Genomic DNA, 25,234 nt, shown 5'->3' on the forward strand with positions numbered 1-25,234 from the left:
TAAATCAGTCTGCTGGCCAACAGAGAAGCCTTAAGCAGGGATTAAGAAAAGCCTATATACACCCTTCACACTTCTCAGTGATTATGGGTGCATTCACACATGCTGTGCAGGTAACTGCACAGCAGTCTAATTTGTTGCAGTATAGAGCATTTATACACATACTTTTTTTATCCTACAACATGCCAGAGATATGCTGTTTCAGTGCAGACTTGATTAATCAAGTCTGCTCTGCACACGAGCCGAGGTGAACTGCACTGCGCTGCATGCGGTTGTAAAAGCGGCAAAATGTGCATCAGCATACAGAAAAATGGAGGCAGTGCACTTTTGGACCAAAGCGGTAAAAGCCTACACATGAGATGCTATTAGACCACAGCAATATAATGTTAATATAGGACAGTAATATCTTGCAGCAGTGAAAATAACTGTGTCTAAGTGCACATGTAAACACTGACCTTGTCAGTGTAAATTGTGCCTGGTCAGCCCAGGCAGCAGGGGGCCAGACCCCTGTCTGCTGCCTAGCCACATGGCTCCGCTCTTTGGGCACCCTTGTGTTCCAGCCAGCCCCTCCATGCCCGATGCCACCACCTGGGGCTGACTCCCCAGGCCTCCTTCCAGCCTGGGGATGCTCTGCCTAGGCTCAAATAGCTATAGTCCCATGTGCTCGTTTAAATGCTGTGCCTGGGAGGAGTTTTCCAGAGTTCATCACATTGAGTTAATTGCTCGTGTAGATGAACCCTACATGTTCAATATTGAATTGATCAATCACTAACAAAACCTGAAAAGAGATGTAAGCGAGACATAGCAAAGTTATTGCCCCATGCCACAGTACCTTGCTAATGGAGTTTGGTGTCTGGGGAGCCTCATCCTTCACCATTGACGGGCTATTTCCTTCCATGTCTTTTCCTGCAACAGAATAACAAAATGAAGAAACTGAGAACTGCTGTGGGCGACCAGGACTACTCAAAGCCATTAGCCCTTAAAAAGACCACTGCTAACATAACAAATAATAATAGAGCAACCAACAGAAAGCCAGGCGTGGCTTTAAAATCACACAGATCTATGTGCAATTTACCTTCTGCAAAGGTATTACATTTATTGTAATAAATTCACATAATGAAGGTTGCTTTTTAATTATTACTATTTAAAATTACATCTAAAAACGACAACACTGGAGAGTCATTATGGTTGCAAAGTCAAACATTTAAAAGGTTAGGAAATACCTGACTGAATGTCACTTCTACAGCCTTAATTTAGTCCCCTGGTATATATGCATTATGATGCTGCCTTTAATCACATTACTACATAGTATTTTCCTTACCACAGGCTTCCTGCCTCATTCAGAGCACAGAATGAATGATGCTCAAGTACTAAAAAGCTATTCAATGTTTTGTTTTATCCTCCTTATTCAGTAACTACACTTTATTACATCTGACATTACATTATCCTTTTCCCAATCAATATTACACAACTCAGAACGTTACAGAAGGAGCTGCAAAAAGTTGCACGCATTCTGGGGTGGTCATGAGATCATAAAGGCTAATGGGTAGTTGCTTCAAGAAATACTTGCTAATAATTGGCATATGCGAGGGGCTTGAGGTTTCCATCATGTATAAATATATACATTTTAAGTCACTAAAATATACTATGTATATAAACATGTACCTTTTTTAGGATAATGCGCTGGCATTATCTGCACAAATTCTGCACCTTTTGCCAATTGAAATCATGCTTTATACTAAAGGAAAGCTCATAAATGCTATTAAGTACACAGCACTTGATCAGACTATTGTTTTACTGCCAAGACTAATATCCTATTGCAGTACAATAAATAACCATCAAAACTGGTTATTTAACTGGTTAAAACATCAAAAAACTACTCAATGATAACAGCCAAGTAGCATTAGAAGTTTTGGACTCCTCTGTGAATGCAAAAATAGAAAGGGAACCAAATGAAAGGCAGAAAGACAACTCTTGTTCTATTGAAGTTAAGGGGAGCATTGGCACAGATATCAATGGAGCCAGAAGTTTACTTGGAGTATTCAGTACCACAAATGAGAAACCTTATACAAATCATTTCACATGAGTACTTCAGTCCCACACAAGACTGGGAGACTACTCGCCTATATGAAAAAGGTAATTTTGCATGCATTCATGTATATACAGAAAAAGCGCAGAAACTATGAAATGGAGCATTGCAAAAACTAGGAGACGGACAACAAAGAAAGAGGAATTCAACATCAGTATCACTGAATCAAGCACAACTTTGGCATGGCAGTAAAAAAAGACAAGTCTTAAGAAGTATGCAGAACAGTCATTTAAAAAAATTAAAAGATGAGAGAAATTAGTAGTGGGGGCTGGTGGAGAATACAGTGTCATAATGTTTTCTGTTATAACTTCATTACAACAACTGTGAGAGAAAACTGGATTTGTCAGTTATCCTGAAGAAAGAAAGAATCAACACCATAACTGTAAGAGGGATAAGATTTCATGAGTCAGCGTTGTTGAGATTCCCTGCAGAAAGCTGTACTGGTTATAGTCACTGATCAGCCCTTTGGAGCCTGATCACTTTAACAGTATTTTTTAACTTCACCTTCTTACAGTTATAAGATATGCTGCCTAGACTCAGGACCATGTTACATGCATTCACTTTCCAGCATCGTGAGCTAAGCCTGACCATAGCTTCAGATCTATTAGTTCCCATATTTTTCCCCCACTACAAAGCAGAAGCAAAACAAATGCCCTCAGAGAGAAGGAAAGAAGAGCATCTCATCCAATTCGCAATGGAGAAACGAAGAGGGAGGTTAAGGAACATATTCAAGGTCATAAGGGAAGCTGGTGCTAAAACCAGGAAATAAGCCCCAATCACAGAAACCCAAGCTAGTTCCTCAAAAACCAAACCATCCTAACTCTCAACAGCCCAGCCTGTACATAGACTGCCTAAAAATATCCCCCAGCAGAAAACCTCAGGCTGGCAGCAGAGTTACTAAATCAACTGTGCCATCATGGCTAGAGAGAGACCCAGAAGGGACTATATGGAGAAAGTCCTAAATGCTCTTAGGTACCTTGCTTTGCATGCATTAGCACTTCTCCCCACCCTCTTCATCTCCAGAGATCTCCTACACCAGGTGGTAGCTAAAATACTCACTCAGTTCTACTGCTGTTGAATTTAGTTCATTAGCTTCCTCCATGCAGGTGGGTATATTTTTCTGTCTGTGCATACATATGCATTGGAAGGCAGCATATGGTCTTCAGGTCCAATTAAAGTTAACGGAAGCCATAAGATACCTTTGTCATTCACGGGGATGGAAGTTGATACCAGTGGCATTTGTCAGTAACAAGATTAATTCACACCAGCCCCTCAATTATACCTTATTACTTAAATAAAAGTTTCACACCTTGTGGGTAAATATACAGAAAAATTTAAAAATTGCACTGCAGGAAGATTTTTGCCTTGGTTGCATGATAGGGTTAAAAGCTTAGCATGTAAACAACAGGATGATGGGCATCTTTTGAGTTGTAGATCATCGTTCTCCCCTGGCACTATGCAAACTGGAATTTCCTTATAGATACTCCTATTTTCTCTAATTAAAAAAAAAAAAATCACAACAGTTAATCAAGTCCTTTTGAGGGTCATTTGGCCTACAATTTATATAGCTTCTGTATGTTGTACTGTTTGCAAGTCCTCTGTAGTTCATGTAGGAACTACTTAGGTTTCTTAAGTAATTACATGTTTAAACAGTCTTCTTGAAAAGAAGACAGAGAACCAGCATATTGAGGGAAAACTCATGAAGAGCCTGTCTGGACACTCCCTTAGAGACAAAACCCCACCCAGGCCCTGAACCTGCATCCTTTCAAGAAGAAGGAAAGAAAAATCAAGCTAAGCATAAAAGAAACCAAGTACTTACTAGCTACAGAAACAGCCATTCCTACTTCCCCCACCACAAAACTACTATTAGAGGTTGAACTTATTTAAATCTGCAGATTTAAAGGGCCAGCCACTCAGCAGAACAGGGAGGGCTGCCATAAAAAAGTAAAGGCAAAGCTTTGAGCTATACGATAAGAAAGAATTCAGGAAGTAGGCCAGTTGCACTTCTAGAAAAGGGATGGCTGGGAGGAAGGGGGTTTAAGTGCTAAGGAAGATATTTTACAAAAAGTTTCAGATACTATAGCCCAGCATATTATGTATTTGAGCTACTGATATCCCTCTCTCGTTCTTCTGTTACATTGTATGCTGTGGATATAATGCATACCTATATTTTTTCTCAAATGCAAGTTTCTTTTGTTTGAGTTTTAACTCTGAGCTTTAGCCTACCAGTTCCATTTATTTCTCTCTTAATAACTTAACCAGAATAGCTGATAATTGGTAGGGCCCCTTTTCTCTGAGCACAAAGCTGAATTACTAGATTGTTGAAGAGTGCCTTGATTAGTTCAACACAGCATGAGAGTGATTGCTTTATAACTTTTCTTGATATGGCATCTGGTTAATTACTGAAGGAAATGTAGACAATAAATCTAGTAAGACAGAATGGACTAACACTTGTTCAGATTTAATTGATTTTTTTTTTTATTACAGTAACATCTGTCAAGTCTCAGGAGGTATATGCTAGGCTAGAATTTCATTGCCTTATATAGATTGTGGTCCACATTTAGGAAACGATTTAGAAGATAAAAAGATACAAACAGGTACCTGTTAGGACTCATAATATTGCTTATAAAGTTAGGTGCTTAGTTTCCACTGAGGCCAATAAAAACTAAATGCATAATCTGCTAAAATGCTTTTCTAAAGCCTACCAGCTGCCTATATGCCTTTTGTAAATGTGCCCCCTCATCCTTTTTCTACTGCCCAGGTTACAGCAAATGCCTTACTAAAAAAAGAAAACTGACTCTAAGTCAAATGCTGGGCATTCAGGAAGCCATACTGCTTCTAAATCTCAAAGTGTGTTAACAGTACCTATGCTAATCTTCTTGTCTGTTTGTAGCTAATAATTCTAACAGACCTATAGAAAAGAGAAAAAATACATATAATTGGACCATTTTCAGTTTGCTTGGCTTGTCACAAGCATGATACCTGAAAGCAGAGGTCTTTGGATGCTTTTTATGAACCTTTGCTATATTGAATTTTGTCTTCTTTGATTCTGAAGGAGGCATACTTAATGGTGTAGAGTAGGAGTTTTTCTTAGCCTGTAATTGAAAGGGTGGGCAGGTGTGAACCTTTCAGAAGAAGCTTTCCCTCCAAGTGTTTGTCAGGTGTTTCTATTACGTAGGTGCTCATAAAATTAAACAAAACTAAGGGTATCAACAGATTAAGTAAAGGTCTCCCCCCTCACCTTTTTTTCCTTGTAGTTACTAAATGTTTACTGTTGCTTGTGATGCTGCTGCTCTACAACTTCTTTACCAAAGAGAGGACAGATTTTTTTAATACATATCACAGAGTAACAATTGTACAAAAACACAATTCCTTCTGCTGCTCACCTTAAAAGAGCTTTAGCTGCATTTACTTGAAAAGCACAAATTATTTTGTTCAGTCTTTTTCTGTTTGTTTTCCTTTCTGTGGGGAATTAATTATGTAATGCTTAATACCTTATTTTAACTGACGCTATAGGAAGTCCAGACATTTGTACTAGAAATGGAATCTGTTCTCAGGAGGCAATTGTTAATACAGAAGGCTAGAAATGCCAGGAAACTACACTTTTAGATGCAACTCTTTCCTTTTCAGCTTGCAAGAATGTGCTCCTAGGCATGAACTATGGAGTCTGAAACATGAAACTCCAAATTTGGGTGACCTTCATGTGTCAGGACTAATCAAATAAATTGTTTAGAGAGACAGCAAAGTGAAGTCTAATCAACATAAAAAAGCTTAGTTAAATACAGTTTCAGCTACTCCCCCTACCAGCTTATTACATTGTATTCCAAAGAAAATCTCTTCTTTCTTTCCTTCTTTCCTTTCCTTTCAGGAGGCAGGGACACCAACAGGGGAAACAAATGAAATTGGACTCTTGTTTGTGGACTTTCCCTTCTTTTTTTTTCCAGTTACAGTAATTTTGGTGGTTATATGTAAGAATAGCAGACCAAAAGCCATGTTCCTCTTTTTTTCCCTCCTCTGGGTACAGACCAGTATTCTCATTTCAGAGAGCCTTTACAATATGCTTTAGCTGAGGTCTACAGTCTGTCACTCTTGTATTTACACATGCTAAAGCCACACAGGACTAGTCTTCTATTTCACAGCCCTGAAGCCTGTGCCTATGAAGTCTACTGCCACAGCCATGCTAGACATGGTGGTAGGATGTAGGAAGTCAAGGCAGATCCAAGGTGTGGAATGGTATGTTGTACCTCCCTTTGATTCCTGGCTCACTCAAAGTGCAAAACCAACCATCCAACAAAAGCAGCAGCATTATTATTCAGGCAGCTGTGAGGAAGTCGCATAACTCTGTGGCTCCTCATCACACTCTACCTGATTTCTTCTAAGCTTATTATTCCAACTGGAGTTAACAATCCTCTCTTTTTTAATAGTCCCACTAATCAAGCTATCCTTTCTTCTGCAATTCTGCTGTCTGTTAGCTGCTAATGGTAATATAGCTTCTATTTCACAGCCCTGCAGGCTGTTTTTAACTCTAGTTAGAAAATTAACTTAGGTATGGAAATGTTAACTTACGTGAACTTTAACTCAGGTGTGGAAAGAACTTTCAGTAAAGCATTGGATGTACTGTCAAGATGCTCAGGATAATAATAAAGGATAACCAATAAAGCTTGGTTTTGTTTTATTAATCTGAAAATGATGTACACTTAATTCTAATGACAGCAGGACTAAATAAGCAACATCTTGTGATTATTTTTGCCTAGCTCCTTGTGTTTTTATACATATTATATGCAAATTAATATACATTCCAATACTTTTTTTTTTCTTTCAGTTTCTTTTTTGTATGTTGTGTTATATAAGATGAGGCACCACACCATCTGCACCCCTCTCTCAAAATCCTAGATCCACCCATGGTGGGAGATAATTACAGTCCTTCATTGGGTTGCCAATTCAACATCTAGGCACAACATTAAGAGGATGGAAATGATCAATGGAAAAAGTCTTCAGAGCTCCACGGATTCATAGACATTAGGGCTGGAAAGGACCTTGGAAGATTGAGTCCAGTCCCCTGGCCCAGGGGCAGGAAGTCAGCAGGGGTCATAGGATCCCAGCAAGATAAACATCCAAATGTCTCTTGAACGCGTTCAAAGTGGGTGCTTGAACCATCTCTGGCAGCAGTCTATGCCAAACCTTGGGGGCTCGGACAGTAAAGAAGTTCTTCCTTATGTCCAGCCTGAAACGGTCATGGAGGAGTTTGTGACCGTTTGCCTTTGGGGCGCTCTGGTGAACACCCCTGATAAACTTATAGGTGGCCATCAGATCACCCCTGAGCCTGTGCTGTTCCAGGCTGAAGAGTCTCATGGCTCTCAGCCTCTCATTATAAGGTCTGTTTTCCTGACCTCTGATCATGCATGTGGCTCTCCTCTGCACCCTCTCAAGCTTCTCCACATCCTTTTTGAATTGTGGAGCCCAAAACTGGACGCAGTACTCCAGCTGCAGCCTCACCAAGGCCGAGTACAATGGGAGAATGACGTCTTGGGATTTGCTTGAGAAGCATTTACAGATGCAAGCCAGTGGTTTGGTCACTTTAGTAGCTGCAGCATCACACTGAAGGCGCATGTTCATCTTGTGGTCAATCGTGACCCCCAAGTCCCTTTCATCCATAGTGCTAGCCACCGTAGCACTGCTGAACCTATAAGCATGCTGCGGGTTTTCTTCCCAAGGTGGAGAACCTTGCATTTTTCGGCGTTAAACACCATCAGGTTCTCACCCACCCATTTCCTGAGCCTGTCCAGGTCAGCCTGGATCACCCTCCTGTCCTCAGGTGTGGATGCTTTACCCCAAAGTTTGGTGTCAGCAGCGAACTTGGCCAGTCTGCTTCTGACACCAATGTCCACATCATTAATGAAGATGCTGAACAATATGGGTCCAAGGACAGAGCGTTGGAGGACCCCACTGGTCACAGGGCACCACAACGATTGACTTCTGTCAATCACCACCCTCTGGGTCCAACCACGGAGCCAGTTCCCCAGCCAGCAGACCATGGTGAAGTCGAGGCTGCAGTTGGCCAGTTTTGCTAAAAGGTGATCATGGGATACCAGATTGAAGGCTTTTTTGAAGTCAAGATATATGACATCAATCTCTTCTCCCTTGTCCAGGTGATAGGTCACCTTGTCATAAAAGGAAATAAGATTGGTCAGGCAAGACCTACTTGCAACAAACCCATGCTGGCTATCCGTCAGGATTTTGCCATCAGCCAGTCTGTTGAGAATGGTCTCTTTCATAATCTTTTCTAGGATCTTCTCTGGGATAGAGGTCAGGCTGATGGGCCTGAAGTTTGCCAGATCCACCTTCCTCCCTTTCTTGAAGATAGGCACCACATTGGCCTTCTTCCAGTCTTCAGGCACTTTACCAGAGCACCAGGAGTTTTCGAAGATCTGTCCCAGGGGCTGAGCTATGATGCTTGCCAGCTCCTTGAGTACCCTGGGGTGTAAACTGTCAGGGCCAGCTGACTTGAAGGTATCCAGCCTCTCAAGGTGTTCCTTCACAAGGTCAGCATTGATGGAGGGTAAGGAATCTCCCTCACCCGGGCCTTCCCATCCCGTAATGGGCAGGGGCATCCCATGGAACTGGTGAAAGGCCAACGCAAAATACCCATTTAGAAAGTTGGCTTTTTCCTGGGCGTCGGTTGTCAACTGTCCTGTCTGGTTAAGCAGGGGTCCAATGTTGCCCTTGCTTTTCCTCCAGCTCCCCACATATCTAAAAAAGGACTTTTTATTGTTCTTGATACTTGTAGCCAGTTGGAATTCAGTCACAGTCTTGGCTTTTCTGGTTTGCTCTCTGCAGGTTCGGAGCAGTGCAGAATATTTCTCCTTGCAGGTGGATCCCATTCTCCATCCTTTGTAGGCCTTTCTTTTCAAATGCAGGAGGTCTGCTAGTTCCCTGCAGAGCCAAGGGGGCCACTGTGCCCTTTTGCTGCCTTTCCTCCAAGATGGAATAGACTTTGTTTGTGCATCCAGGATCGTTCTCCTGAGGAGTGACCACTCTTCCTGAACTGCCCTCCCCTTTGGGTCATGGTCCCTTAGGGCCTCACTGACAAACCTCCTGAGCTTGTCAAAGTCAGCTTTCCTGAAGTCAAGGACTTCTGTATTGTTGACTGACTTGCCAGCTTTATGGTGGATGGTGAAGGTGATCAGCTCATGGTCACTGTCACTCAGCTTCCCTTTGATCATTAGGTTGCTGAAAAGGTCATCCTCCGTTACCAGTACCAGGTCAAGCAGCGCTTTGCCTCTCTGCAAGTTGATGATAGTGGGGAGTGGAATACCTAGACCATTCCACAGTAGCCACATCCCATAGAGAGAGGGGAGGAAGTGGAAAGCTGATCCTCATAGAGGAGAGAGAATGAAATACAAGGGTAACTACAGGAGCAGAAGAAAAAGAGTAAAAGGAGAACATATATGGGAAGAAAGCAAAGAGTGAAATATGGGATGCAAACAAAGATGAGGGATGAGAAGAGGCTGCTTTTTCAAAGCATATAAATTAAAGAAAGACAAGATTAAAGCTGAAGGAAAGAGAATGAACAGGAAAGAAAAATAAATGGGATAAAAAATCCAAGGGAGAAAATAAAACCATAAGACCCCCACCCCTAGGCCTGCACGTACGGCTTCAAGCAATGACATGGTTTTATTTGTATTCTAGTTTAAAAAACTCAAGCACACCTTCCTTCTGCATTGGGTGGAAGGGGAAGAAAACCATGGCTGTTTTCCTCACTTGTGCTAATGCTGCAAGTTATTTGGGATGATCAGAAAAAAAAGAACAAAACCTCAAATGCAGCACAATGCACTTTGTGCACACATGCATTCAGAGGGTGTAGTTACAAAAAAAAACTTGCCTGCACGTAACAAGGAGAAATAAAGTACTGTGATATGGAAGGTGGACTAAGAACAAAGCCATTTTGATAAAGGAGATGAAGATATGGAAACCCCTCAACTTTTACTGTCTCAGATGGAAGCTAACAGCACTCAACACTTCTCAAATGAACAAGTAAGTAGGTCATTTTTCAGGATGTTTTATTTATTTGGCATGTACACAATCATAAGCAGCTGCTCACTTCCATTGCAGCAGACAAAGCTGGCAGAAGGTTGAAACGTCTGTTCTTCAAAACTAAATTTCTCCAGTGTGCAAAAAGTTGACTAATAGACCCAGCTCTTGGTCCAGCTCAGCCATGAGAATGTAATTTGCTGCAGACTTTTTTACTCTACCGAAGCCATGTTTATATAGTATCAGTTCCATTGGACAAGATGTATCATAATGCCTAACCACTGGCTCCCAAAACAGGTTTTATACACCCATTTCACTGATGGTCACCACTCTGGAGGTGAGTAGAGGTAGGGATTTAAGGACACCTTGAAGGCCAATCTAAATACATGCAATAATAACATCAATACCTGGGAGACTCAAGCACAGAATCATCTCCAAGGATGCTGTGACATAGGACAAAACTTCAATGATTTTGAGGAAATTCACTCTGCTATGGAGGCAGATAGATGAAAGGGATTAAGAGAAAGAGCAGTGACCTGGCATCACCAGAATCTACTCCTTCCTCCCACAACCATCTGCTGCATCTACAGCTGAACATTCAGATCTCACATGGCCTCGTCAGCTGCAGACTCACTGATAGCTTCCTTATTTACTGGAAGAACATCATCCTCACATTGAAGGACTGCCACTGCCATTGCTGCTGACATCTAAGTGGAGCATTTTTAGTTGCGGCCACATTTTGTAAGAAGCCTTAAGTTCTGAGTGTCACAAGTTTTATGTCTCCACCCTGTGCTAGCCCTGAACTAATTTTCAGAAGGTGGTGAGCATGTACTGCTTCTAGTGAACTCAGCACTCCTGAATTAGGCCCAAGTTGACTCCAGTTGGACATCCAAAAATAGGCACTTGAAAGTAAGAAGCCTCCTGAAAATGTTGGGTTTTGATTATAAACTCTTTGGTTCCAGATTTGATTTTGTTCTATATTAGGAGAACACCAAGCACTATTGGATCCTGTAGAAGTACTAACGCTGTTTTGTTTTTTTGCCAGTGACATTACCCTCTTTCCCAGAAATATCAGAATTGCAACAACTTACAGAGGCACCTGCGGGTTTAATTATTAAACTTATCAGTGACAACCACAATTTGAGTTTGCAAAATTGTGATTGCACCTTCAGCATAGGTTGAAGCACATGTTTACAGACTAGTACCTGATCCAGATTGCAATCAGCAAAACTGCTCTTAATTGAGTGTTTACTACATACAGGAAACACCACAACAATATAGTCAATTCTGTTTCCTTCAGAACAGATGGTTGCTAGTAATTTTAATTTAACCCTGAAGGAAGTATTGTAAATTCTTGAAGCCAGTGGTATATTTATTGCAATTGGGCAATATTACTGGGAAAAAATGCTAACGATATTAGCATTGGAGAAACAGAATTTGTTATGTATGTTAGAAGGCCAAAAATGTACATGACAATCACTGTTTTTAAAAGTGGCTAAAAATTATGGTTGTCCATTTGACACTTTAAAAAGGCCCAGTTTTTAGGACAATCCATTCAAAGGTTCTCTGAAATGGGTACCCCAGATCACCCTCTTTTCTACAGTTTTAGGCCATTTGGCTCAACATTTAGCTAGATCTGGGCCCCTCTCTGAGGGGTGAATGCCTTCCACTCCATTGAATGAATGAATGTTGAGGGCTTGTAGCATCTTTCCAAAGTCTCTTAGGACTTTGTAGGATGGGTTGTCCACTTGCTGCAAGACTTTTATAACCTCCTGCTTTCGCTTCCACACCAAGTTATGTCTTTGCGGCTTGCAGACATGGTAAATTTATTTGCGCTCACTCACCCAAAGGGCCGGTTTAACAGTGCTGTACTGTTCGTGTGTGTGTTGCACTGAGATTCAGACAAAGCGGTGCAAGGGCACATGCTGATTCAATGCAGCACAAACTGACCTGGGCTGAGCGGGTAGATCTCATTGTCAGCTCCAAAGAACAGATTCCGTGTCAGCTTGCGAGGGTCGATTTTCTGAGGAGTGGATGAAGCAGGACAGAGAGAGAACCTGCGGCGGAGAAAATTCTCTTCCTTCATGGCATGAGTTGTGGGGGTTTTCTGAAAGGCAGGGAGAGTAATTACAGTTAATAGAAAGACAGAAGAAATCAAAGTTTTACACCCAGTTGAATTTGCTGCTGCAAAGCTCCCTAATCCGGAGTAAAGTGCCAAGTTTAAAAAAAAAAATGCTAAGCCCCAAAAAATATTGCTATAATAGTACAAAGCCACAATTACTGCTCTGCTGACTCCCAACAATTCATGGTTTGGGGCCGTGCCATGAATCCAGCCAAGGTAACATCCATGAGGCTCTGAAGATAATGTCAAGAATTATAGTTACTTATTAGCCCATGCCTAGAGCACAGTAGCTGAATTACCTTTCTGGTGTTCCTTATATCATAGTAACCCCACTGATGCCAGTGGAGTTTACCATTTTTTGGCTGCTGTCACTGAAGTAAAAATCTAGTTCATGGTAACTATGGGAAGAAAAGCTGCCAATCCAATGACAAGAGCAATATGAGCTTTGCTGGGAACTAGTGAAGAAAAGCCAGTACCACTCCTTCCCTTCCCAGTTTCTTAATACAGGACGTGTGAGCCACTTCACATTTTCTTTAGATCAGCCTTGTGGTTTGATCAATACAATAAGATTTGCTTCACCATAGAACTACCATACAGAACCACATTTATCTTTTGGAAAGCCTCCCTACTTCTTAATACGAGAGCCTGGCAGTGCTGTGTGCTATTTACCAGTGCTCAGCTAATGCATTAGATTATCCTGATTGGAATTAAAGGTTTCTTTTATACCCATCTGACAAGCAGCCCTTTCTCATCCACTACAATTGGATATTATGACTGTCTTCCTGAATTCTAGGCTCTATTCTCTCTCCCTGATGTGCGATTGGAAGCAGAGCTCTCATTAGCAGCAAGGGGAGTTCACTTTGCCTGCAGGGTTTGCAGGAGGGAATACAAGGTACGCTTCCTCCAAGAGGATGAATTGCTGCCCTGAGGAATAGATCTCGGGAAAAGCCCAGTGAAGCTTCAGGGCACTGTTTCCCAAAAACAGCCTGTAAGCTTGCCCCTTTCTTTAGGTTATGAAGAAAAAAACAGGCCAGATTCTTGGCTCAGCCTGTAAGAGACATAAGCCTAGACACCGGTTTCAGTTATACTGGCTGCACTGGGGACTGCCATCCTCAATGTCAGGTGGACTATGTATCAGCCTGTGTCTGACACCGCAAAGATATCTTAGTCTACCACAGGGGTCTATTTTCCTCATCTGGATGCAGCTTTTCTGCTGCTTTGAGCCACTGAGGTAGTGCTAAGCAAACAGAGGAAGGGGTAAGAATCTGTGCCCAGATGAGAAAACATCCTCTTGCATGTTACCTGGGTATGTCTCTGGCACCTGTATACTGGTCCATGAAGAAGATGGCACAAGTAACAATGCTTTTTGACTGATTAAGCATTACACTATCAAAAAGGTAAGAGACATGGTTCCTTCCTTCCCTCATGGACAATTTTTAGGCTACAGGAGCCTAATTTAAAATGAACCACTGCATGCATTTTTATGGAAGGAAAAACAGTGGGTTCTGGAAGACCAGAAACAGTCCTGGCTTTTAATCCTAGCATTACCTCTGGTCTACATAGGTAAATCACTTCTGTTTCCTTTGGTTTTCCCACCTACACAACAGGGGGAAATCTTTCTTACCTACTTGACTGACAGAAGATTGAGTAAGATCAGTACAGTGCTTCAGACATTGCAACACCTCTCAAAAGGACCAAGTATTATCAAATATGTCTCTGCAAAATGGGTGTGAAATGCTAATGAGTCACTGAAACAGCTGCTGCTTACTATAATAACTTCGACTATATCAAAGGAGGTAGTGGAAAGTCAGGCCCACCATTTGCTTTTGGAAGACAAAGTGACTCCATTTTAGATGGGGGTCAAGCAGCAAAGTCTAGATTCAAAGTTCTCCAAAAGGGTTCCAAGCTACTGTTTCAGTTCAGGCCCAAACCAAATCCTAGTCTATTCTTTCCACAAGTTTATACCTTGTGATTGTAGAGAGTTCCAGGAACAAAAAAAAAAATCAAAAGAAGTCCACTTCAAGAAGGGGACAAGAAAAATCTGTCTGTTTACTTATCTCATAGAAAATATTTTAAAATAATCCTGGCTAAAATAACTGTTTTGAGAATGCTAACCCTCTGAGCTATTTTCTGTCTTTGTTCCCAGAAAGACTATCTGAACTTTCCACCTTTGGAACTGCTTGTAAGCTGCTCTAATCAAAAGCAGACCCGTGGGATTTTCTCCCCAAATAGCATTGGCCCAGACAGGCCAATTTTATCATACAGAGCTACAGGAAACCATTCAGAAATACAACATCCACACAATGAAAAGAGGGCCATGAAATGTTACAAATGTTAATGCTTTTTTTCCCCATCTGGCTCTCATCTCATCTATTGACTTGAATAGGAGCTGGATCAGGCTGTGTATTTGGTTTGGCCACAGAGAATACATGTACTTTCGAAGTCTTTGTCTACTGACTCTATACACTATGTAGTGGGTGGCTAAGGATTCCTTCATGTGTTATTTTACATCAGTTAGTCATGCAAAGACTGACATAGTTATAATGATGCTGCTCTGCCTTTCTTCATATCTGCACTGGGGGGCAGTTGCTCAGCAGCAAGGACTGTTGGTGTCCTATTTAACTATGGACAGCCACTGGGTAACATATGAAAAGTAGGGCTGTGTGAAGCTTTGGGTGTTGACTCAATTTGGAGGAGATTCGGCCCAATTTGGCAGCCAAAGCTCTAAATCCAAATCGAATCAGGGGACCAATTAAAAGGTCCGAATAAATTGGAAGCTGTCTGAATTGATTCGGAAAAGATTCGGAGAACTTTGGCAATTTGGGCAGTTCCCGCTGGCTGCAGCAGGGAGCTGGACCTGAACTCCATGCTGGTAAGTAGGGGGTTGGGGAGGGGAGGCTGGAAGAGGGGGGAGGGAACCATGGGGGGACCCCTGCCAGGCCTGCCCCAGCTCCTAGCCCTTTACAAAACACAATAACAACCCCCCCACACACACCAGCCGCTGCAGCAGCCTTGAGGCTTCTGGGGGCTCTTTACAGAGCCCCCCATGCAGTGGGGGGGCAGGGGGGACTGTCCCCCCCACCTGGCAGCAGCCAGTGAGTGCAGGGTTTTATTTTTCAAAGAGCCAGGAGCTGGCATGGGCAGGGCTGGGAGAGCGGGCAAGGGGTGGGGCCTGTGTGATTTGGAGATTCGGCAGCAGCCAAATCTCCAAATCAGATTCAGCTGAATCGATTCGGGACAGTGCTTCAAATAAGCGAATCGAATCACTGTCCCCCGAATTGGCCGAATCCGAAGCGAATACTAACTGCTTCACACAGGCCTAATAGTTTCATAGTTTCTAGGGTCGGAAGGGACCTGAGCAGATCATCTAGTCCGACCCCCTGCCATGGCAGGAAAGAGTACTGGGATCAAATGACCCCAGCAAGATGTTCATCTAACCTCCTCTTAAAGACCCCCAGGGTAGGAGCCTGCACCACTTCTCTTGGAAGCTGGTTTCAGACCCTAGCTGCCCTGACCGTGAAGTAGCGCCTCCTGATGTCTAACCTAAACCTACCCTCTGCCAGCTTGTGACCGTTATTCCTGGTCACTCCTGGCGGTGCTCGGGGGAACAGGGACTCCCCCAATGCCTGCTGATCCCCCCTGACTAGTTTATAACAGGACACAAGATCCCCCCTCAGCCTTCTCGTTTGGAGGCTGAACAGGTTCCAAATGAAAAGGTTTTGCACACTGTTTAGTTAAAGTAGGATTGCATATCATGTAGTAACTTTGGAACAGCAGCATAAGTCCTTATCACCACTTGAGATAATCAAAATCTCTTAAGATCAGCTCATGAGGCCTGAGGCTACGGGGTGGGGTTAAGGCTCACATGGTATTTGAACAGGTTACCAGTTCATGTATACTTTCCTTTTGCTGCTGTCCAGAAAAAGCTGTACAGGATGGGGATTCTGGCTTTATACAGAGAGTCAGAACGCAGGAAAAACCAAAGGAAACGAAAGTGATTTCATATAGTGCTATTTTTTCCAAAATGCACATATGATTATCTGGACCCCAAAAGTTAATTGGGGCCGGAGTTTGCTCCAAGGTTTCAGGTGAGAAATAAGCAACATGAGAAAATGAACTTCAGATCAAAGGTTATTTTTGCTGAAGGTGCAAATGAATTTAAATGCTGTATTCTTGGCTTTTGAGGGCATTGTTCTGAATTCAGAACCCATGAGCTTGCAAGAAAATACTGGTACTGAAACTATGGAGAGCAGGTTATAAATTCTGGAACAAAATTTGGATTTTAAGGTCAAAAATCATTCTGATTATGCATCTTGATGATATGTGTAATATAAGTTAAAGAATTTCATCCAGTAATCCCTATACTTAGTCATGCTAGGACATCTATTTTTAAAAGATATCCCCTCATGACTGATGTCCAGCAATCCACCATATCTTTAGTAGGCTGTTCCTCAGGTTAATTACTCTTGCTGTTAAAGAGGTATGCCTTATCTCTGGCTTGGAGTTATGTAGCTCTTGCTTCTTAGTTGCTGGGTCTTGTTATGTCTTTGTCTGATGAATTAAAGAGCCTTTACTTAAAATGCAGCTCAGAGCATCTTTAGCTCTCCATCAAATTCTCTTGACCATAAACATGAGGTAAGAGTAATTCAGAGAATATTGGCAGAACTGATAAAGCCCCTTATATGCTGTCCTCTCTTTACATATCAATATAACATTTAATGAGAGTTGTATGCCTGTTCTTTGCCTCTTGGGTCTTGAGCAAGAGTAAATAATTAACTAAAGAAGGAGAAACTCCTTTTAAACCTTTGCCTGGTATTATTACCTTAGCCTTTTGAAAAGGATCAAGAAAAACACCCAGAAAATCAAAACCTGAGCCAACCGATTATACAACACCAGCAATGAAGTTGCAAACATGACAGCTGCCTGGTGCTGGTGCTGACATTAGTTCGTTCACAGATTGATTCATGACTAGGTACAAGGCAATGAAGAGGGAAACCAGGAAGAATCCTGTGTAGGACTCAGAGGTGCTGAATACCCCCAGTTCCTATTGAACTAAAGGAAGCAACCGACGCTGAGCAGCTCTGAGCAGCAGACCTATTTAGAACACCACGACTGCTGCTCACGCACAGGCAGGCTGCTCTTCATGATGGTCACTCTGCACTTCTGGCTTTCTGTTGCTCAGGAGGAAAGATGGTGGCAGGAGGCATCCGCTCTAAGCATCAGGCTAGGCTTTTGGTTTGGAATTTCTGTGGCTGTCTTTAAACTGTCTAGGTTGCTGATATGCAATTACCCAGTAACTGCTAGACACTGCGCAGACATTATGCTGTCCGTATTTTGTGCTAACTAGTGGGTAGATAGGTTTCCTTCCTGTCATTTTCAGTTTTAAAATAGATTGGAAATATACACATCTCTATAAATAGTTAATTAAAGGTCTGGCGTAGGCTTTTCCAACTGCATTAGTGAAAGGGAGTCTTTGATTTACTTCAGTCTTGTTTCAAACAACCTTCACACTTTCTGGCCATTAAGTATTTCTCAGAAATTAGACTAAACTGTATTTTGTATTCACAGAAGTCATTCATTCTCTAGAATCTGCATCAACAAAGGAAAATAAAGTGAAAAGAAGCTGACATTTCCTGATTCAATTAACCTGAGGAGGTACACTTTTCATATTTGAAAAAGAATGGCAGATTGTTAGTGTATGCATTTACTGCTATTATAAACCTGATAGAGTGCGTATGCGGAATATTCCCAAATCAGAAAATAACGGGATAGATTCTTAGCTGGTTTAAATTACCATAGCTGTTACAACTTCACTGAAGCTATGCTTATTTTAATCAGCTAAGGATCTGGCAGTATGTCAATTTTTAATGTCTGAATTCTACTTCAGGATGCTGGTCCTAAAACATCTAAATACAGGATAGAAAATTGAAGGGACACAAACCTATTTGCAGTTTAGAAAAAGGACAGTGTAATATAGTGAATAGTGCTTCCCTAGGCAAATCTTCCTCAATAAAGGTATCTTTTTGACAGAACATGTTGTTTTGCATATATATACAAAATGTACAGACAAAATCCATATGACAAAATACAGTTTTATTGTAGAAAAAGAAATGAAGCAGCATATTATAGTTTCATTGGAGTCTTTTGTGCTCCTATTGTTTGTAAAATCCCGAACAAATTAGGTTTCAGCATAAGTCTCAACAGAAGAAGTAGCTGGTTTGGTAGCAATCAGTCTACGCCAGCAGGATGCAGAAACATGCATAAAATAAAACAGGTGATGCATACTGCAGAGATGAAGAACCTGTTTGATGTTTCAAGCTTGGGATCCAAAGTGTGATATATACATGAGAAATTTGTCAATTTGCTGTCACACTTCAACATGTTAGATTATACAAGCAAATCTGATTTTCTATAACTAGGCTATTCAAAGTGTTTCCAAATGAGAAAAACTGCTAAACCACCAAAGAAAACCGAGCCTTTGAGAATGATGATCAGTTGAGTCTACTTTCCTGTTCCCAGTACATTTGTATTGTATTGTTCAGAACCTGCTGTCAATGTTAACACTTCAAATCCAGGTCCAGATCCTTAGCTGATCTAAATCAGTAGGGAGCTATTCCATGACATTTGACATCAACTAAATACCAGGTTCACTGTATTTACCCCAACATTACTTTCACTCATGTAACAAACTTCCAGTCATATAAATTTTAGTGGTATTTACAGGTATCTGAAAGTAAAACCACAGAATAATTCACTGTAAAAACCATGTAATTGCATGGTAATTACATGTGACCTACTGCTTATATACAGTACAGGTTCCTCGTTCAGTGTTACAAGTAAGGACACAGACAGGTACCCATTTGTCATAAATGCTTAGTGGTCCCTAGGCACTAGTTGAATTACCAGATAACTGGTGACAGTTAATTCAAAACTATTTGTATCTCATATAGCTTGATCCCAAAGAATCACCTCTGCATTCAATAAACTTACCGACGCAATGGTTCCGGGCTAGGCTTAGGGCAGTGATTTTCAACCACGGGGCTGCAGCACCTAGGGTGTTATGAGTTCCTTTTGAGGGTGTTGCTCAATATTAGCACTGTAAGGTATGCATACACTGACATATGATTCACAAGATAAACCCTGACCTATTGCGGTCTTTCTTGGTTCTTTGCAGCAGAAGAATTGCTCTATTATTTTTTCAACGTCAACAAGCAAGTGAAAGCTAAGAGTTGGCATTTTACAAGGGTTGCCTTGAGTCTAATAAGAGATGCTTTGAGTCTAAAAAGGTTGAGAACCACTGGCTTACAGTGACAGAAAAGATCTCCCCTCCCTTTCCTTTGACCATTCCACTGCATCACCAGCATTATTTCTGGAAGGAAATGCCTTACTTTTCAGTGGTCTCCTCCCTTTGCTCCTTGCATCTGCCTTCCTTTACTCTCTGATCTCCTTCATTAGCTTACACTTTTAAAGCCAGCTTTGCAGGTGTGAAGCAGGATAAGGAAGAGGAAGAGGAATATGACAGTGGTAACAGCCTTACAATTCCTAGTCCGATGACATTCAGAACCACAGAACTTTCTGGACACAGATCTTGTGCAGAAAAGGGACCTACCCGTCACTGCAGAACTGCTATCTGGGGGCATTTCTGGATGCAATCAAACTGGGGAATGAATCATATGCACAGTTACTTTGGACAAGTTCCTGGCTAGCCCAGGGCATCTGCCTAAAAGTAGCTTCCTGAGTGGGATGATAGAATTCTGGAGCCAGCTAGCAGCCACAGTGAATCTTACTGTAGATGTCCAAGTGACATCCCATTTTGAGGTGTTAATAATTACCCAGTCTGACTTTAAGCATGTGTGAGGTTTGGCGAAGAAAAGAAAGGAAGACCACTCAAGTGTAATTTACTTTATATAGATCTCGGGCATATACAATCATTAAATATAAGATCATCCTGTGTATTGCCTTGAAAATGTTTGGAATTTACTCTGTAAACATTGTGCTGGAAGTTTCTTTCACATCCTTTCAGAGTAAAAATTACGGCTGCTCTGGAAGGGTCACTGAAATAAATGCTTAATGGCTTTTACATCCACTTTCTCTGACCTCTTAACACATAAATTGATTGTTGTGTAGAGGCTATTAATTTAACAAACCATATTCAATTTGTCACTCATACCAAGGGACACGTTTCTGACTTAGCGATCTCCCTGGCCGTCCCCTTGCTAACTGCACAAATCAGATTTCACTTACCTCTAAAGCTATACATTTAAAGCTATTATATCTGCATTAATAACTTACCCTGATAAAAACATTGAGCTTCAGACCTCTGTACTGTAGAATACCATTGATCCCACAACGTACTCCAGAATGATGAGACAGTTCACTACTGCTTCTCCCCTGGTGTTTACACAGTTTATCTTGTTTTTTATGACCCATGCCTAATCTGCAGCAAATCAAGCTTTACTCAAATTGCTTCCAAGTCCTGATTCAGAAAAGAAGCCCTGTTCAAGACATCACTTTAGTATGTACTTCATGTTAAATCCTACTATACACATAAAATAAGCACACATGTATGTGCTTCCTTAAATAGGAACTTTGTTCTTTTGCCCTATATTACAATACATGGATCTGAAGACGATAAACATTTTAGACAATCGCAGCCATTCCAGTAGCTGAATACTATATATTCTACAGTAGTCTACTTTAATGCACATTAAAGGATCACTTAAAAAAACATGCTATTTAGCTAATGTGCATTAAAATAAGCTACTGTGCATTAAGCATCACTTTAAAACCATTTTTTTTTAGTTAATGCATATTAAGGCAGGTTAATGTGCATTTTCCTAGTACCTTAGGGTGCCTATACATGAGCAGGGAGGCTGCTCTGAGTTGTAATTGCGTCGGAGCAAACTTAGTTAATCAAGTTAGTGGCAGCATGGTAGTTACTGTGTTCCAGCTAGCCTCTGCATCTCGTGTATCAGCATCTCTGCATTTCAAAATGGAGGTGGGGCGCTTTATCTAAAGCTCATTGACCGAGCTTTAGCTAAACCCCACTTCTGCCACACTGAAATATGAGACGCTCTGGGTACTTTAATTAGAACGGCTCTCTAATTAAAGCATCCTTTCCCTCACCCTCAGAGCATGTATATATATGCCCTCACAATGGAGGTACTAGTTTTAAAGTACATTAACTAAGCAAGTTAATGCATGTGTAGATGCTCCCCTAGAGTGGCTACTTTTCTGCATTAGTTTACCAATGACTAAATTTGATCTTTATTTTAAATACATGTCAATTGAAAAATCAAAATACAAATGGATAAAGCTGCCTACAGAAAATAATATTGTGAAGGGAGATGGTTCACCCTCTCCTGCAGGGACGGCAGTGGCAGTGGAACTGGGCAGTGGAACTTCAGGGAAGGCAAGAGCCCCATTTTGTGACCTTCTGCTCACTCCTGATTGGAGCTCACCATGGGAACAGTGAGGTATCTGGCAGTCTAGCATGACTGGAAGAAAGAGAGGCAGCGGTGCAGAGACACAGTGCAGAGCTATGCCATGGCAAAACCATGGGGAACAATGCTGAAAATGGGGAAGTGAGAAGGCTCCATGTCTGGGAGCTTGGAGGAGCATCCAGCATCCTACACCATCACCTGGAGGGAGCAGCAGGGACAGAAAGTCCTGGGAGACACTCTCTGGACCGGGCAGATGGTGGAAAAGTGGGTCAGTGAAGGGACCTGATCATCACCAAGCAGGGTTTTTTTTGATTGACTTAATGGATGTCTGTTCAGTGAATGTCTGGGGCAGGGGTAAGAAAGTTAATGGCGTAAATTGATTTGTTCCAAGTGGTGCCAGTGAAGCTTACTGGTTTAATTTATCCTTGCAAGGAACTACCCAGGAGTTAATTTGGCAGTTTGGACTCATCTGAGGAATGGCCCAAGACTTGAAGGGCTATATTGGTTTATTTCCCTTTCTGAGTTTAATTGTTTTCATTTGAAAAGTGGCTGGCAAAGCTGTCTGACTCAACTGATTCAGGCAAAAAACCATCCCAGGATGGGTTGGTGGCACTGATCCTTTTCTTCTTCAGAACAGGCCTGAAAATTAATTTGGAGCAACCATGTGAGCATTAGTTCACCATACTGAGTTGTCCCAAGGAACACAGAAGAATTAATCAGACCCAGTGCGTTTTGGTTAGGGGCTGGTAGGGAGGCAGAATAACTGGACTATTTGATTTATTTGATGAAGTGCTAGAAGGCTGGCTGGCTTCATTGACTTACCTGATAAAAGGCCGTAGAGGCCACTGAACTGTCCCAGAACCAGTCAATTTGGTTTGAGTAAGACCAATGGAAGTGGAAGGCAAGTTCTGGAAAACAGATGCCCTTCTGATCCCTGTTGGGTGGAAATGATACAGGGTGACCACCATTCCATCTGTTCTGCTAAGAACAGGCTGAGGGGAGGGTGGATGCAAGGGGATGAAGGAGTCCCACAAGAAGATTTAGCCCAGTGGACCCAGAGGACAGTTGCTGAGCCCGCAATCCATCTCCCAACTAGATTCTATTAACATCAAGGCATGGCAGATGACAAGCAGATAATCCAGGCCGGGCAATTGTTTAAGATATTCTCGGCCTCCTCACAGCTAACCCCAACAAGGCACCAGGCTGTCGAGGGCCACAGCTTTACAGCATCCGCACATGACAGATATCTCAACAATTTAAAATAATTCATATGACCAAGAATACAATAGCACTGGACAAATAATGCAATTGTGTTTCCCAATTAGTCTGCTATTGCTTTGCACATTTCTCTGGGTTCCTGAAAAGCATTTCCAACAATGTGACTATAACAAAAAATATCAACAGAGCATAAATGGGGAGGAGGGGTTGGAGTTTTTTATTTAATAGCCATAAACTTTTGTGACTAGATCACTATGGTTCTACATTTTGTATTGTTTTGTTTACACAACTGCAAAGCAGATGTGTATAAAGCATTACAGATTCAGAGTATGGACTGACAAATTATATCCAGTTAAAAGGAGTGGGGACGCTTTTACCATGTCAGCAACTTCTGAGTAAAAGTTTGTGTATCTGAACCTATCTTGTGAAAAGTGAAAGCTAAAGCAAGCAGCTTATCTCTAAATGAACAGGGATAAATTATCATGGCTTATCCTCCATTCACCATGGGATAGAGTGGACACACAAAATACTGCAGAGCGGCCGAGGCATGTTAAGTCCCCATATCCCTTTTAACTTGGTATAACTAGTTCATCTGCTTGTACCCTAAAAATGGCACAGTTTATATCTGTTATAAATGGTTACGAATGACTATGCAACATAAACATAAGTTCATTTCAAACACAGGTGATCCAAAATTCATTACCTGAAATTCTTAGTTACCCCAAGATCAGACAAATCTTTCAAACATAAAGTGTGGTTCTTCAGAGTTTTCCACAAAAATGGAACTGCAAAACTAGCCAACATGAGGAAGCCTACTCTGATTATTATTGTGTGTGTTATGGAATCTAAATTCAAGGTTATGGAAACATAAATATGTATTTCAAAGCTTGCTGACCCTTGTTTGTGTGAATCTATAATGGTATGGAAATCCTAGAAAACCCATGAGATTTCTGGATACTAAAGATACTTGGAAACAATGTACATCTCTTCTGCAGTTCAGGTATGATGTACAAGTTTCCCTTGCCAACCATGGGGGTTAGGTTTCTAAAATTTCCCGTGGCTGGCAAAACTGGTTGGCAAAACTGGCAGGGCTGGAGCAGCAGGGGGTGTGGGTGTGGGTGAGGGGTGAGGGGCACCATCAAGGCTTGGGGGGGCAGGGGGAAGTGAGAGACATAAGCAGGGCCAGGGGAGCTGTTGGGGGTACTTTAAGACCTTACCCTCCCTCCCTTCTCTGAAGTGTGGACACTCAAAACTGCATTTGGCAAAACCATGTTTGGTGAGGTTTGTTTAGACACACCCAAGCTGGCTTTAAAACTACCTAGTTCAGGCAACCAATAACAGTGTACTTGAAGTACCAGGGATGTCAGCATAAATTGCAAACTTCACCTGAGAAGCCAGGCAAATAATCAAGCACTTAATCCATTCTGAAGTCCATGGTGCTATAGCTGGAGTGCTATCAGTAACCAAGATAGCTAGTTTGAAGCCAATGTGGGTAAGTCTGCATAAGCAACAGTCACACCTTTGACTTCAGCATAGGCATGCCCTGAAATGGTGATTACTGCAATAGCATTTCTCTTATGGGAACTGGCTTGCTATTTGCCTTAGAATTAGTGATATTACTTGTAGTCACTAGACATTTGAAGGGCCATCAAAATAATGACTCTGAGTCTGATTTTGCAGCTAATGAAGTCAGGGGCAACAGCTCCTTTGGCCTCAGTGGCTGACACTTGAGTCCCATATGCTTTTTTTGTCAGTAAAAATACCTTGCGAATGAAAAGGCTTGGTTTAAAGTTAAAGGATTTTGTACCAGTTGAGTAAATAAGGGCTTTGTCATTGACTTCATTAGACACAAGATCAGGTTCAAGCACAGAGCACTAGGTACTTGATTCAAAAGCATTTTCAGCTAGAAAAGCAGGTTAGAAGTGTTTGGACCCTTTTTGTCATTACCAATGTTAATAATTCCTTTCATCAGGGAAATTATATTTTCTTTGAAGTGTGCATTGGAAAGGTGACATATAATATTTATTCAGCAAGTCTTTGCCCTTCTTATCTCAGGTGGATTTTTGGATGAATAGCAAATCTCCAATCCTGATTAACAATATTAATGAGCTGCACAGCTGATAAACCACAACAACCTTAGTGCATCAACCCTTCCAAAATTATCTCTGATTCATTGTACCCATTCTTTGGAGAATTCCTCTTCAGCAGTCCCGACTGTACTACATTCTTTATACCCACTAACAGTTATTACTACCATACAGCTTTTTCAACAACTCCATTTAAGCATCCCTTTAAAATGGCACCTTTTTATTAAACAATATCTTATTTGTATTA

The 25,234-nt window shown here is 41.6% G+C and overlaps 1 protein-coding gene across 2 annotated transcripts in view; it reads right to left on the minus strand.

Annotated features, from left to right (window-relative positions):
- The window catches only part of OSBPL5 (oxysterol binding protein like 5), a 219,276-nt gene that overhangs the window by 84,369 nt on the left and 109,673 nt on the right, over positions 1 to 25,234 (minus strand). The window contains exons 2-3 of one of the 2 annotated variants that reach the window (XM_090032527.1): positions 12,068 to 12,224; positions 830 to 903 (exon numbers count right to left, since the gene is read on the minus strand). In XM_090032527.1, the coding sequence (XP_089888653.1) occupies positions 830 to 903; positions 12,068 to 12,203 (210 nt within the window). In that variant the 5' untranslated portion in view covers positions 12,204 to 12,224. The remainder of the gene's footprint in view (positions 1 to 829; positions 904 to 12,067; positions 12,225 to 25,234) is intronic. The other variant, XM_090032528.1, reaches the window with a different exon arrangement.

Source organism: Crocodylus siamensis, chromosome 2, assembly GCF_052110815.1.
Source record: "Crocodylus siamensis isolate JL-2025a chromosome 2, ASM5211081v1, whole genome shotgun sequence".
Lineage (NCBI taxonomy): Eukaryota > Metazoa > Chordata > Crocodylia > Crocodylidae > Crocodylus > Crocodylus siamensis.